Here is a 12,669-nt window from a genome sequence, read left to right on the forward strand (position 1 = left end):
TAGGTCGACAGGGAACACCTCCATGCCCAGGCCCCTCTGGCTCCCATACACCACCATCTGCAGTCCCTTGCATGTTCTGCAGACAGGGTGACCATCTTCGATTAAGCTTCCCTCAGCACTCTTGTAAAACCCAAAATACTACCACACTTCAGATTTGGTCCTCTTAGAAGGCTGAAAAATCTCCCGAGCGCTGTCACTGCCTTCTGCCATGTATTCACACAAAACAAAACCCATGTTGCATGCTGTGGCAGCGTCAGACTGTTGCTAACTTTGGTTGATGCAGAACCGTATTTACTGTGAATTTTTCAAACCGTGGTAATCAAACATGGTTTTAATGATTTAAAATGTAAAACAGTAATACTAGTCGTCGGGTATTTTACAGTGGTTTATCGTGAAACCGGTAACCGTTTCATCCTTATAAAAGTGTTTATTTGAAATATTTCCCCATTTTGTCTTTAGCCGCGCAGTTCGTCAAACAAAGGCTCCCGGACCTCCTCCGCTCGTACGTGGACGCAGACCTTGGAGGAAGCCAGGAAGGTGGCTTCCAAGATATTGCCATAGAGGTCCTGCACCTGCTCCTCTCCCATCTTCTGTTTGGCCAGAAGGGAGCCAGTGGGGTCGGACAAGAGCAGATTGAAGCGTTCCTCAAGACACTGTGTAGAGGTGAGGGGCATAGACGTACTACTTGAAAGGAAATGTTAATTATTTCCAGAAGTAACACAAACTCTGATTCCTTCATTCACAGCAATCTGGTCGTTTTGTACATGTTGCCCCATCAATTAAATATTCTGGTTTAGATTTCCCGCAGGAGCGCTGCCCTGTGGTGCTCGCACCACTGCTATACCCTGAAAAACGGGACATTCTGATGGACAGGATTCTGCCAGACTCGGGAGAGTTAGCCAAGACCATGATGGAGAGTTCTCTCGCAGAGTTCATGCAGGAAGTTGGCTATGGCTTTTGTGCAAGGTGACTGTTATTTAGCAACTGAAATGCCCATTACAAATTTAATTAATTCAGTAGTTTTTGACGTCATGCATGACCACTGTTAATGTATTGTCTGTCTTTCATTCTAAGTCTCGATGAATGCCGCAACATAATCCTACAGTATGGGGTGCGAGAGGTTACTGCCAGCCAGGTGGCCAGGGTCCTGGGGATGATGGCTCGCACCCACTCTGGCTTGTCTGATGGAATCCCCCTACAGGTGAGGGTTGACCTGATGGTAACTTACTGAAGCTCTGTTAAAAAAAATGGCATTGCTCTCTAAGTATACTATTGTTTTTATTTTTTCTTTCTCAGTCCATCTCGGCTCCGGGCAGTGGCATTTGGAGCGATGGAAAGGACAAAAGTGATGGCTCTCAGGCGCACACCTGGAATGTAGAAGTTCTAATTGATGTGGTCAAAGAAGTTGTAAGTTATAGTGGCATTACATGTTATTCCCCTTCAGTTGGCCATTCATGTTTTGCAGTTTGTACAGGAAACGTCCTTTTTATATTTTAGAACCCCAATCTGAACTTTAAAGAGGTGACCTACGAGCTCGATCACCCTGGCTTCATAATCCGGGACAGCAAGGGACTGCAGATGGTGGTGTATGGGATCCAGAGGGGCCTGGGCATGGAGGTGTTCCCTGTCGACCTAATCTACCGGCCCTGGAAGCATGCTGAAGGACAGGTAAGGAGAATGGGTCAGGTTTATGTAAGTTACAAGACACAACACTTTGGTCTTATTTCCATAGGTAACACACTCCTTTCACATCAATGAACTCCTCTCCTCAGCCCTCTAAACCATTATCACTCTCTACCAGCTGTCATTCATCCAGCACTCCCTCATGAGCCCAGATGTGTTCTGCTTTGCTGACTACCCCTGCCACACCGTAGCAATCGACATACTGAAGGCCCCACCTGAGGACGATAACCGAGAGATAGCCACCTGGTACGTAAAACAGTTCTCCTGACCTCCACAATACCAGGTACTCCTTTACATTAATTATTAGAACAATGTCATGCCATTTGATATACTTTATTTGTGTTTTTCGCCTCACAGGAAAAGCCTAGACCTGGTGGAAAGCCTCCTGCGCCTCTCTGAGGTGGGCCAGTACGAGCAGGTAAAGCAGCTCTTCAGCTTTCCCATCAAGCACTGTCCCGACATGCTGGTGCTGGCGCTGCTGCAGATAAGCACCTCCTGGCACACCTTGCGCCACGAGCTCATCTCCACCCTCATGCCAATCTTCCTGGGCAACCACCCCAACTCTGCTATCATCTTACACTACGCCTGGCATGGACAGGGCCAGTCCCCCTCTATCCGTCAGCTGATTATGCACTCTATGGCTGAGTGGTACATGAGAGGGGAGCAGTACGACCAGGCCAAGCTGTCCCGCATCCTGGATGTGGCCCAGGACTTGAAGGTAGGTAGGGAGGGATCCGTGGGTTTTCTTCAGGAAATGTGGTATAGTTTTGTGAAGGTATGGTGTTCACCCATTCTGCCCAGTGGGTTAAAACGCATTTTGTTGATGGCATTTCACTTCCTTATGTTATAAAATACATTTTACCAAGACAATTGATTCTTCGTGTTCTGAATTGTTCAGCCTGGTCTTTCCCTAACATATCGTTAACATATCCAAAAAGTCAGATTTTGTAACCTAATACATCCGATAATAAGCATCAAGCTCTGAAGGAGCGGTGCAGCTTTATTGCCTACACGTTTGAGAATTTTATATTTTATGGTCCTCGTCTTCCAAGTTGTTTCTGCGGGTCGCAAATAGCAAAATTACATGACCCGAGCTGAAATAAATGTAAATGTTTTGAAACTAAAAAGCTCAGTGCTCCGGTGACATTTCAGAGATACTCTTGTTTTTGTGAGAAGTCTTCTTTCTTTTTTTATACAGGAACTTCGCATGAATATGAACAGTGTATACTAAAATATGACATGTAGTATTTTCGTGTCTCAAAATTGGTATCTCTTACCTTAATTGTTTTTACCCTTGTAGGATGGTTGAAATTAGGGTGACTAAATCAGTGGAGACCAGATGGGGGGAAAATTCAGGAAAATAGCTTTGTGTCAGCTAGCAGATACAATGTCATTGTGCTAACACTAGTTAAACTTGGCTTGTGAAATTACCTCCAACTTTCTTCAGATTGGACACGAACATATAAAAATGGTATCCACAAGTTCATCTGACTGGGGAAGTATACTGAGCAAAAATATAAATGCAACGATTTCAAAGATTTACTGAGTTACGGTTCATTCATATAAGGAAATCAATCAACAAACAAATTCATTAGGTCCGAATCTATTAATTTCATGGGTGGACCTGTGGGGGGCAAAGGCCCATCAGTTTTATTGGGTGGCTGGTCTGACTATCCCGCATTTAAAGTCTGATGTGGAGGTCCTGGACTGGTGTGGTAACATGTGGTCTGCGGTTGTGAGGTCAGTTGGGCATACTGCCATATTCTCTAAAATTATGGGGGTGGCTTATGGTAGAGAAATGAACATTTAATTCTGTCAACACCTCTGAACATTCCTGCAGTCAGCATGCCAATTGGGTGCTCCTTCAACTTGAGACATCTGCACATTTTAGGTGCATTTTATTGTTTCCATCACAAGGTGCACCTGTTTAATGATCATGCTGTTTAATATGCCACACCTGTCAAGTGGATGGGTTATTTTGGCCAAGTAGAAATGCTCACTAACAGGTATGGAAACAAAATTGTGCACAACATTTTAGAGGTGCTTTTGTGCTTATGAGACCTTTCTGAGATCTTTTATTTCAGCTGGTGAAACACAGGACCAGCACTTGTGCGTTTTATATTTTTGTTCAGAATAAAGGGCATCTTTGCCAAGATCCAGAGGTATCCCTTTAATCCTCGCACACAATCCAGCCTTACTGATGCAATGCTATTTTCTTGATTTATTACCTTTTTTTTCTCTGGCCTTCATTGATTTATTTGCCCTAATTTTGACCATCCTACAAGGGTAGAAACTCCATTTAAGTTTTGAATGGATTATGATAGTGACATGAGTTTGGGACCATTTGGTTTTCTTAGGATTATCTACATAATTAACACATTTTATCCATTGGTCAAAAGATACATTTTTGATTTTGTACACTATATAAGGCTACTTTGTGTAAATGTTTTTTTGCAATATCCAAACGGTTCCTCTTGTTTTTCAGTCTCTATCTATGCTGCTAAATGGTACTCCATTTGCCTTCGTTATTGACCTTGCTGCACTTGCCTCTCGCCGTGAATACCTCAAACTTGACAAATGGCTGACTGACAAAATCCGAGAGCATGGGGTGAGTGGTGTGAGTTGAGCCTTTAATTTTCAGCAATTACAACCACTATACATACACTTTGCTATAAGAAGTTATTGGGATCTAGTACATGAGTCATTGACCTGTTTGCTGTTCTAGGAGCCCTTCATCCAGGCGTGTGTTACGTTCCTGAAGAGACGTTGTCCCTCTATCATTGGTGGTCAGGCCCTAGAAAAGGACCAGCCCAAAAGCGCCCTCCTTCCCCCGGAAACGATGGCTACCATGCTGGGTTGTCTGCAGTCTTGTGCTGGGTGGGTTTACCTACCAGAGCTCGAATCATGGGGCCTATGATCAAATTTGCTCTTTCATTACTCAGTCATGTTGTATGGTGCCAAAAGGTCTAGTTTCATAATTAATTTAATTTCAACTTATCTGGTATTGTTATCTACAAAGGTCATATTCATCTAGAAATGTTTTATATATTTTTAACTCAGCCAAAAAAGAAACGTTCTCTCACTGTCAACTGTGTTTATTTTCAGCAAACTTAATGTGTAAATATTTGTATAACCATAATAAGATTCAACAACTGAGGCATAAACTGAACAAGTTCCACAGACATGTGACTAACAGAAATTGAATACGGTGTCCCTGAAGAAAGGAGGTCAAAAGTAACAGTCAGTATCTTGTGTAGCCACCAGCTGCATTAAGTTCTGCAGTGCATCTCCTCCTCATGGACTGCACCAGATTTGCCAGTTCTTGCTGTGAGATGTTACCCCACTCTTCCACCAAAGCACCTGCAAGTTCCTGGACATTTCTGGGGGGAATGGCCCTGATCCAACAGGTCCCAGGCATGCTCAATGGGATTGAGCTCCGTGCTCTTCGCTGGCTGTGGCAGAACACTGACATTCTTATATTGCAGGAAGTCACACACAGAATGAGCAGTATGGCAGGTGGCATTGTCATGCTGGAGGGTCATGTCAGGATAAGCAGGAAGGGTACCACATGATGAGGATGTCTTCCCTGTAACGCACAGCATTGAGATTGCCAGCAATGACAACAAGCTCAGTCCGATGATGCTGTGACACACCGCCCCAGACCATGATGGACCCTCCACCTCCAAATCGATCCCGCTCCAGAGTACAGGCCTCAGTGTAACGCTCATTCCTTTGACGATAAATGCGAATCCGACCATCACCCCAGTTGCGACAAAACCGCAACTCGTCAGTGAAGAGCACTTTTTGCCAGTCCTGTGGGTTTGTGGGTCCGTCCTGTGGACGGTGGGTTTGTGCCCATAGGCATCTCTCAGCCTATTGCGGACAGTCTGAACACTGATGGAGGGATTGTGCGTTCCTGGTGTAACTTGGGCAGTTGTTGCCATTCTGTACCTGTACCGCAGGTGTGATGTTCGAATGTACCGATCCTGTGGTCTGCCACTGCGAGGACGATCAGCTATCCGTCCTGTCTCCCTGTAGTGCTGTCTTTCACGTTCACAGTATGGACGTTGCAATTTATTGCTCTGGCCACATTTGCAGTCCTCATGCCTCCTTGCAGCATGCCTAAGGCACGTTCACGTAGATGAGCAGGGACCCTGGGCATCTTTCTTTTTGTGTTTTTCAGTCAGTAGAATTGCCTCTTTAGTGTCCTAAGTTTTCATAACTGTGACCTTAATTGCCTTAATTGCTGTTAGTGTCTTAATGACCGTTCCACAGGTGCATGTTCATTATGGTTCATTGAACAAGCATGGGAAACAGTGTTTAAATCCTTTACAATGAAGATCTGTGTGAAGTTATTTGGATTTTTACGAATTGTTTTTGAAAGACATGGTCCTGAAAAAGGTATGTTTCTTTATTTGGTGTATGTATATGTTAAATGTGTTTTTTTCAGGAGTGTCTCTCAAGAGCTCTCCGAGACTATCTTGACCATGGCTGCCAACTGTAGCAACGTCATGAACAAAGCCCGCCAGCCGCCACCAGGGGTCATGCCAAAGGGACGTGCTCCCAGCACCAGCAGCCTTGATGCAATTTCCCCTGTGCAAGTGTCGGTGTCTCCTCTCCAGGTAAAGAGTGTTTTATCTAACACTGTTTATTTGGGGAATGTGTATCAGCTAGAAGCATTACGTTCATTATTCCTTAAATTTGATTCAATTGTTTTGTCTTATAACATTATAATTGTGAACATTAGCCTGAAAGGCAGGTTGCTCAACCTGGTGCTCCATTCTGTGTGTTAGATGGATCCCCTGACAGCCATGGGCTCCCTCAACCTGGGCAGCTCTGCCACCTCTCACACACAGAGTATGCAGGGCTTTCCCACCCCGCTGGGCTCTGCTTTCAGCAACCCCCAGTCCCCAGCTAAGGCCTTCCCTGCACTGTCCAACCCCAGCACACCATTTGGGGGGATTGGAAGTCTCTCTTCACAGCTAGGTAACCCAGGTATGAGGAGAGAACGTGCCATAGATATTTGCTTAGCGTTTTGATTACACTATATGGAAGACTGAAGTGGGACGTTTTTCTTTTGTCTAGGTCCGCTGGGATCAGGCATTGGCTCTGGTATTGGTTCTGGTCTTGGAATGCCAGCGGTGAGCAGTGATCCGTTTGGGACGAGGAAGATGAGCACACCAGGCCTGAATCCGCCCACCTTTCAGCAGAGTAAGATGGCCTGTAAGTGGTGGTGTGACTGAGTGTATTTCCTCTGAAAACATTCTTAATATCTCCTAATAGCCTCTTGAAGTAATGAGGGTTTACTTGAATCAATTACAAATGCTTTAACAGTTCTCATCTAAAAAATATTGAGTATGATCTGGGAAGAAACAGTTTTTCACACATTGAATCAGAGGAAAATACAGGTCAGTCTGCCATTAAACGCAAATTATTATGCTTCTAATTGAATGTTTATTTGTCTGGTGTTTTCCATTGATAGTGTAAAGTCTTAAGGTGAAATTGCACTTCAAATGTTTTTTTTATTTGCTGCATTTCATCACAATATTGAAATGATTCTGAAGGGTTTTCTTTGGCAGTATTGTTTGATTTGGTCTATCGCCTTTTTTCCCAGCTGACCTATCTCAGGTGTGGCCAGAGGCTAACCAGCACTTTAGTAAGGAGATTGACGATGAGGCTAACAGCTACTTCCAGCGCATCTACAACCACCCCCCACACCCCACCATGTCTGTGGATGAGGTTAGTTCCTGAATAAAATGGTCTGCAGTAGTGTTGCACGGTACACTGAAACTTTGGTCATTTTTCAGTACTATAACATGAAAAACATCTACATATTTGGTTCTTTGGTTAAATGTGTCGTACACTGACTGACAGGATCATGTCTGGTAATTTGTCGACTGGGCCAGTAACTTCTCAGCGCATTGATTACATTTATATGCTCTGTTGCAGTCTGCTGTAGAAAACTGCTGGTGTCATAGTGAGTTTACCCGCACAAAACTCATGCTATATTTGAGCAATATGATTGGCCGTTCATTCAAGCACCCACGCTTCACTTGACCGAGCCACTTGCTGAGCTTATTTTTTTCTTTTGGGGAAATTTATTTGCTAAAGTCAACTTTCAATAGTGAAAATAGTAGCAAATTAGCAATAGGCTACTGTTGATAGTTTACTAAAAGAAATCTCTACAAAAAGACATCTAGCATTCGTATTGGCTACTGTAGCCAGAACTTTCTCAAGAGAGGCTAGCTTAAAGGGGCAACATTCTATTTTTAACATTGATAGCATTTGGCCATTGATAAGCACATTTATTCTCTGTATCCAATTGTATTGCATTATTTTGTATGCTGTCTTATATGGTTTTGTAGAAGGATTTTAGGCTGTCCACATTTTCGTTATTTGTTTCTCTTATTTTAACTACAGAAGGCAAGTGGCTAATACGCTATATTCCTTTGCCTCTATCGTTTTGGCATCGAGTATTGTGATTAGAGTTGTCGCAATAGGACAATACCTAATTTTCAATGTAAAAAAGGAAAACAAAGCAGGCTGAACTCTATGGTCCTTTAATAAATCGACTGTATGCAAAATAGTGGTGCTATAGCTTGGAAAATAAATGTGATTCTGGTTGACACTTAAGGCTGCTTGTTATCAATGTTAGGACTGTTTTCCTCTTTCTGCTTTGTTTTGTTTCCTTACCACAATACCGCTGAGTATGTCAATACTGGTATGACAACCCTAATTGGTGACAACCCTAATTGTGATACTAAACCTGGTATTAAAGTAAAAATTCTGGTATTGTGACATCCCTAGTCTGCAGGCTGTTGCAGGCAGTTATCCAGTGACGGTGTTTCTCAAGCTTGCAGCTGCTAAATCCTTGGCGCCCATCTCTCTCTGCAGGTGCTGGAGATGCTGCAGAGGTTCAAGGACTCCACCATCAAGCGAGAGCGTGAGGTCTTTAACTGTATGCTGAGGAACTTGTTTGAGGAGTACCGCTTCTTCCCCCAGTACCCTGACAAGGAGCTACACATCACCGCCTGCCTGTTCGGGGGGATCATTGAGAAAGGCCTTGTCACCTACATGGCCCTCGGACTGGCCCTCCGATATGTACTCGAAGCCTTGAGGAAACCATTTGGGTCCAAAATGTATTACTTTGGAATCGCTGCTCTAGATAGATTCAAAAATAGGTATGGACTATTATCTGTCTTCAGATGTTTGATGGAATTCCACACTGAATATTTGCATGTTGCTAAAGAATGTTGCGCATGTATGATTCAAATGATCTGTGACTGCTGTAGGGCTAATTTGATCTTTCCCTCTCTAGACTGAAGGACTATCCCCAATATTGTCAGCACTTGGCCTCAATTGGCCACTTTCTGCAGTTCCCCCATCATTTACAAGAGGTAATTGGATTTCCTGTATATTTGTGACACAATCGGTCATTCTTCATCTGTACATGTATCTTCCTTGTGTTTATACTGATATCCGTAACACCTTAGCCAGAGGGGCGGATCCTACTTCATGATAAATAAGTCTCTCGCTCTGGCACTTTCGAATATCCTGTGTGTGCAGTATATCGAGTATGGCCAACAGTCACGGGACCCTCCGGTGAAGATGCAGGGATCCATCACCACCCCAGGAAGCCTGGCGTTGGCTCAAGCTCAGTCTCAGCCTCCCAAAGCCCCCCAGCCTGGACAGCCCAGCACACTGGTCACCACAGCTACCACCACCACCACTGTTGCCAAAACCACTACCATCACCCGGCCTACCCCTGGCAGCTTCAAGAAGGATGTGCCAGTGAGTACCTGGGGAAACATCAGGGAGTCACTTGCACCATATATATGCCGATGTTTTTCTCTGGTCATGTAAAATGACTCTAGCAAACCAATGCATCAGAGTTTTCCTGCGTTGCCATAGTTTGTGTCAATAGCAATATTCTGAACTGTTCTATGAGGAACGCTCTCTGGTTTTCACATTTGATATACTCATTTTGGTTTACAAAGACTAAAGGAACGTAAACACCAGGAAATATTTTCATTTTTAACAAATGTGTGACAAGCCTAAAATAATGAGTTGGTGAAGCTGAAGAAATACTCCAGTAGTGTGGTTGTTTGGCAAATATGCGCTCACTAAGAATTGAGGTTTCCCAAGAAGAGCTTATAATATTGAAAAGCAGCATTTTGTTTTGAATGTATATTGTAATTTCAGCCCTCCATCAACACCACAAACATCGACACACTTCTAGTAGCAACAGACCAAACCGAGAGGATTGTGGAACCCCCAGAAAATGTTCAAGAGAAAATTGCTTTCATCTTCAATAACCTGTCACAATCCAACATGACACAGAAGGTCAGTCATAGATATATTTTTATTTACTACCTGGTGTTGCAAAAGCATGCTATATTGAGAATCTTGTTTTTGGCCAAAATAAATGTCTACTTCTACTCATGCTTGTGTACTTTCATCTAACTCTTAAGGTTGAGGAGTTAAAGGAGACTGTCAAAGAGGAGTTCATGCCCTGGGTCTCTCAGTATCTGGTCATGAAGAGGGTCAGCATTGAGCCCAACTTCCACAGCCTGTACTCCAACTTCCTGGACACCCTGAAGAACCCAGAGTTTGTCAAAATGGCACTGAATGAAACTTACAGAAACATCAAGGTGAAGAGTTATTCACTTAATCAACTTTTATGGACAATAGTTTGTAAACTTATCAGATAAAGAGATATTTAATTGCTAACCTTTTCTCGCTCCATGTGACAGGTTCTCCTTACCTCTGATAAGGCAGCTGCAAACTTCTCTGATCGATCCCTACTGAAGAATTTGGGTCACTGGCTTGGTATGATCACTCTGGCTAAAAACAAGCCCATCCTGTACACAGTGAGTAGATTTCCTCATTTTTAAATGTTGGCCTGTATTAAACTTTCTATTTGGTTTTCCTCCCAACAAATAACCAAATGTTTGTAATTGTGACCCAAGATGGTATTTTGTTTAACCTGTTTTATTTATTTTTTTTCTTGTTAGGATTTGGAGGTGAAATCCCTCTTGTTGGAAGCGTATGTCAAGGGGCAGCAGGAGCTACTATATGTGGTCCCGTTTGTGGCCAAAGTCCTGGAATCCAGTTTACGTAGCGTGGTAAAGCCACATTCTCACCAACATTTTTAAGTATATCAATATGCATCTAGATTCACATTTTAATTTCTAGGGGAAAACTTTTACATTGTTGACAGTGCGAATTGTTCAGTGACCGTGAGCTTGAGCCCAGCACAGACTGAGCTATCCCCGGCAGACAGGAATAGCGAGACGGCCAACCCAACAGACAATATTTGGGCCTGGAGTATTTCCCCTGACTAAGGCCTGCCTATTACTAGACTAGTTTTTCTTGGGCAGGTCGCATGGTCAAGAGAAATAATGGACCCTAAGACTGATCCACAGAAAAAGAAAGTGAGCCAGTTCCATCAGGCAGAGTACCTACAGCAGCAGACAGGGAGCCAGTCAGAGCTAGATGACGTAGACCAGTATAGACAGCATTAAAGCCCACCTCCAGAAGAAGCAAAGAGGTGCAGAATATGTGTGCAATATTTTTGTTTAAAATAAAAAATACTATGTTTTTGTTTAGGAACCAATGGCTCTCTGGGTAATTTGTTAGACTTGTTAGCACTGGGTTTGTGTGTTGGCACATTTCCTAGCTATTATGTCTTCAATGTTTTTAAGAGCAGGTTGACTTAAATGCCATTTAATATCCTCAGATTTTCCGACCCCAGAATCCCTGGACGATGGCCATCATGAATCTTCTGGCAGAACTGCATACGGAGCATGATCTCAAGGTCAGGGAACCCTTTCTCTTTCATCTACCAGTCACACCATGTTTCTAAAAGTCTTCAGGTACTGATTTGTCATTGTGCTTTTCTCACTACAGCTGAACTTGAAGTTTGAGATTGAGGTGCTGTGTAAGAACTTATCATTGGACATCAATGACCTGAAGCCTGGCACCCTTCTGAAGGACAAAGACAAGTTGAAGAGCCTGGAGGAACAGCTCTCTGCACCAAAGAAAGAGGCTAAGCCCCCTGAAGAAATGCTCCCTGTTGTTAGCACAGGTATCCAGCACTTTCAAATTGGGATGCCCCTTGTCGGTGTGTGGATATCTTTCTACAAATGTATTTCAATGTTTCATCTGATTGTAATGTTGGTCCCCCTGTATATTGAAATGGAAATATTTCGTCATTTGTTGAATGATTTTAGCTCATAATACGATCATTTCAATGTAGAATAATAACCTACATTTGTTCAACTGTTTTGCCAAGAACATTTAACCCATTGCTTTTTTATTTGTTCTGTTCATCGAGCTGCTGCTCTCGGGCTATATTTTAATCAAAATAGCATTTTGTAACCAACAGGAGACTTTCTTCCATTTGCAGCTGCGCCATCCACTCCTGCCGCAACCACCACTTGCTCAGCTACTGGGCCCCCTACCCCACAGTTTAGCTATCATGACATCAATGTGTACGCCCTTGCAGGGCTAGCCCCTCACATCAATATCAACATCAACGTAAGTAGCACTCTCACTCAAACACCTGGGTTGTGACCTACACATGGATTTGGGGATGTTGTGGTACTAAGACACTTCTCTCCCTGCAGATCCCCTTGCTCCATGCCCACCCTCAGCTGAAGCAGTGTGTGAGACAGTCCATTGAGCGGGCCGTGCAGGAGCTCGTTCACCCTGTGGTGGACCGTTCCATCAAGATTGCCATGACTACCTGCGAGCAGATCGTCAGGAAGGACTTTGCCCTGGACTCCGAGGAGTCGCGCATGCGTGTGGCCGCCCATCACATGATGCGTAACCTGACCGCCGGCATGGCCATGATCACCTGCCGGGAGCCCCTGCTCATGAGTATCGCTACCAACCTGAAGAACAGCTTTGCCGCAGCCCTCAGGGTACAGTCGCCTTCATTCACATCCACAAAGCGCTATATAAAGTAAGTCTTATTAGTGTTCC

General features: G+C 43.8%; 1 protein-coding gene across 20 annotated transcripts in view; it reads left to right on the forward strand.

The window, feature by feature from the left end:
* LOC129862406 (CCR4-NOT transcription complex subunit 1-like) overlaps positions 1 to 12,669 on the forward strand; it is a 47,760-nt gene that overhangs the window by 8,299 nt on the left and 26,792 nt on the right. For 3 of the 20 annotated variants that reach the window (XM_055934035.1, XM_055934045.1, XM_055934036.1), the window contains exons 7-30: positions 460 to 663; positions 798 to 966; positions 1,075 to 1,201; positions 1,297 to 1,407; positions 1,498 to 1,668; positions 1,802 to 1,929; positions 2,041 to 2,401; positions 4,169 to 4,300; positions 4,409 to 4,560; positions 6,134 to 6,305; positions 6,477 to 6,678; positions 6,769 to 6,906; positions 7,298 to 7,422; positions 8,578 to 8,864; positions 9,002 to 9,079; positions 9,240 to 9,474; positions 9,886 to 10,026; positions 10,155 to 10,334; positions 10,437 to 10,553; positions 10,698 to 10,808; positions 11,423 to 11,500; positions 11,593 to 11,806; positions 12,071 to 12,222; positions 12,312 to 12,608. In XM_055934035.1, the coding sequence (XP_055790010.1) occupies positions 460 to 663; positions 798 to 966; positions 1,075 to 1,201; positions 1,297 to 1,407; positions 1,498 to 1,668; positions 1,802 to 1,929; positions 2,041 to 2,401; positions 4,169 to 4,300; positions 4,409 to 4,560; positions 6,134 to 6,305; positions 6,477 to 6,678; positions 6,769 to 6,906; positions 7,298 to 7,422; positions 8,578 to 8,864; positions 9,002 to 9,079; positions 9,240 to 9,474; positions 9,886 to 10,026; positions 10,155 to 10,334; positions 10,437 to 10,553; positions 10,698 to 10,808; positions 11,423 to 11,500; positions 11,593 to 11,806; positions 12,071 to 12,222; positions 12,312 to 12,608 (4,082 nt within the window). Of the gene's footprint in view, positions 1 to 459; positions 664 to 797; positions 967 to 1,074; positions 1,202 to 1,296; positions 1,408 to 1,497; positions 1,669 to 1,801; positions 1,930 to 2,040; positions 2,402 to 4,168; positions 4,301 to 4,408; positions 4,561 to 6,133; positions 6,306 to 6,476; positions 6,679 to 6,768; positions 6,907 to 7,297; positions 7,423 to 8,577; positions 8,865 to 9,001; positions 9,081 to 9,239; positions 9,475 to 9,885; positions 10,027 to 10,154; positions 10,335 to 10,436; positions 10,554 to 10,697; positions 10,809 to 11,422; positions 11,501 to 11,592; positions 11,807 to 12,070; positions 12,223 to 12,311; positions 12,609 to 12,669 lie in introns of all 20 variants that reach the window. The other 17 variants (XM_055934047.1, XM_055934049.1, XM_055934043.1 and 14 more) reach the window with 13 other exon arrangements.

This window comes from Salvelinus fontinalis, chromosome 9 (assembly GCF_029448725.1).
Source record: "Salvelinus fontinalis isolate EN_2023a chromosome 9, ASM2944872v1, whole genome shotgun sequence".
Classification (NCBI taxonomy): Eukaryota; Metazoa; Chordata; class Actinopteri; order Salmoniformes; family Salmonidae; genus Salvelinus; species Salvelinus fontinalis.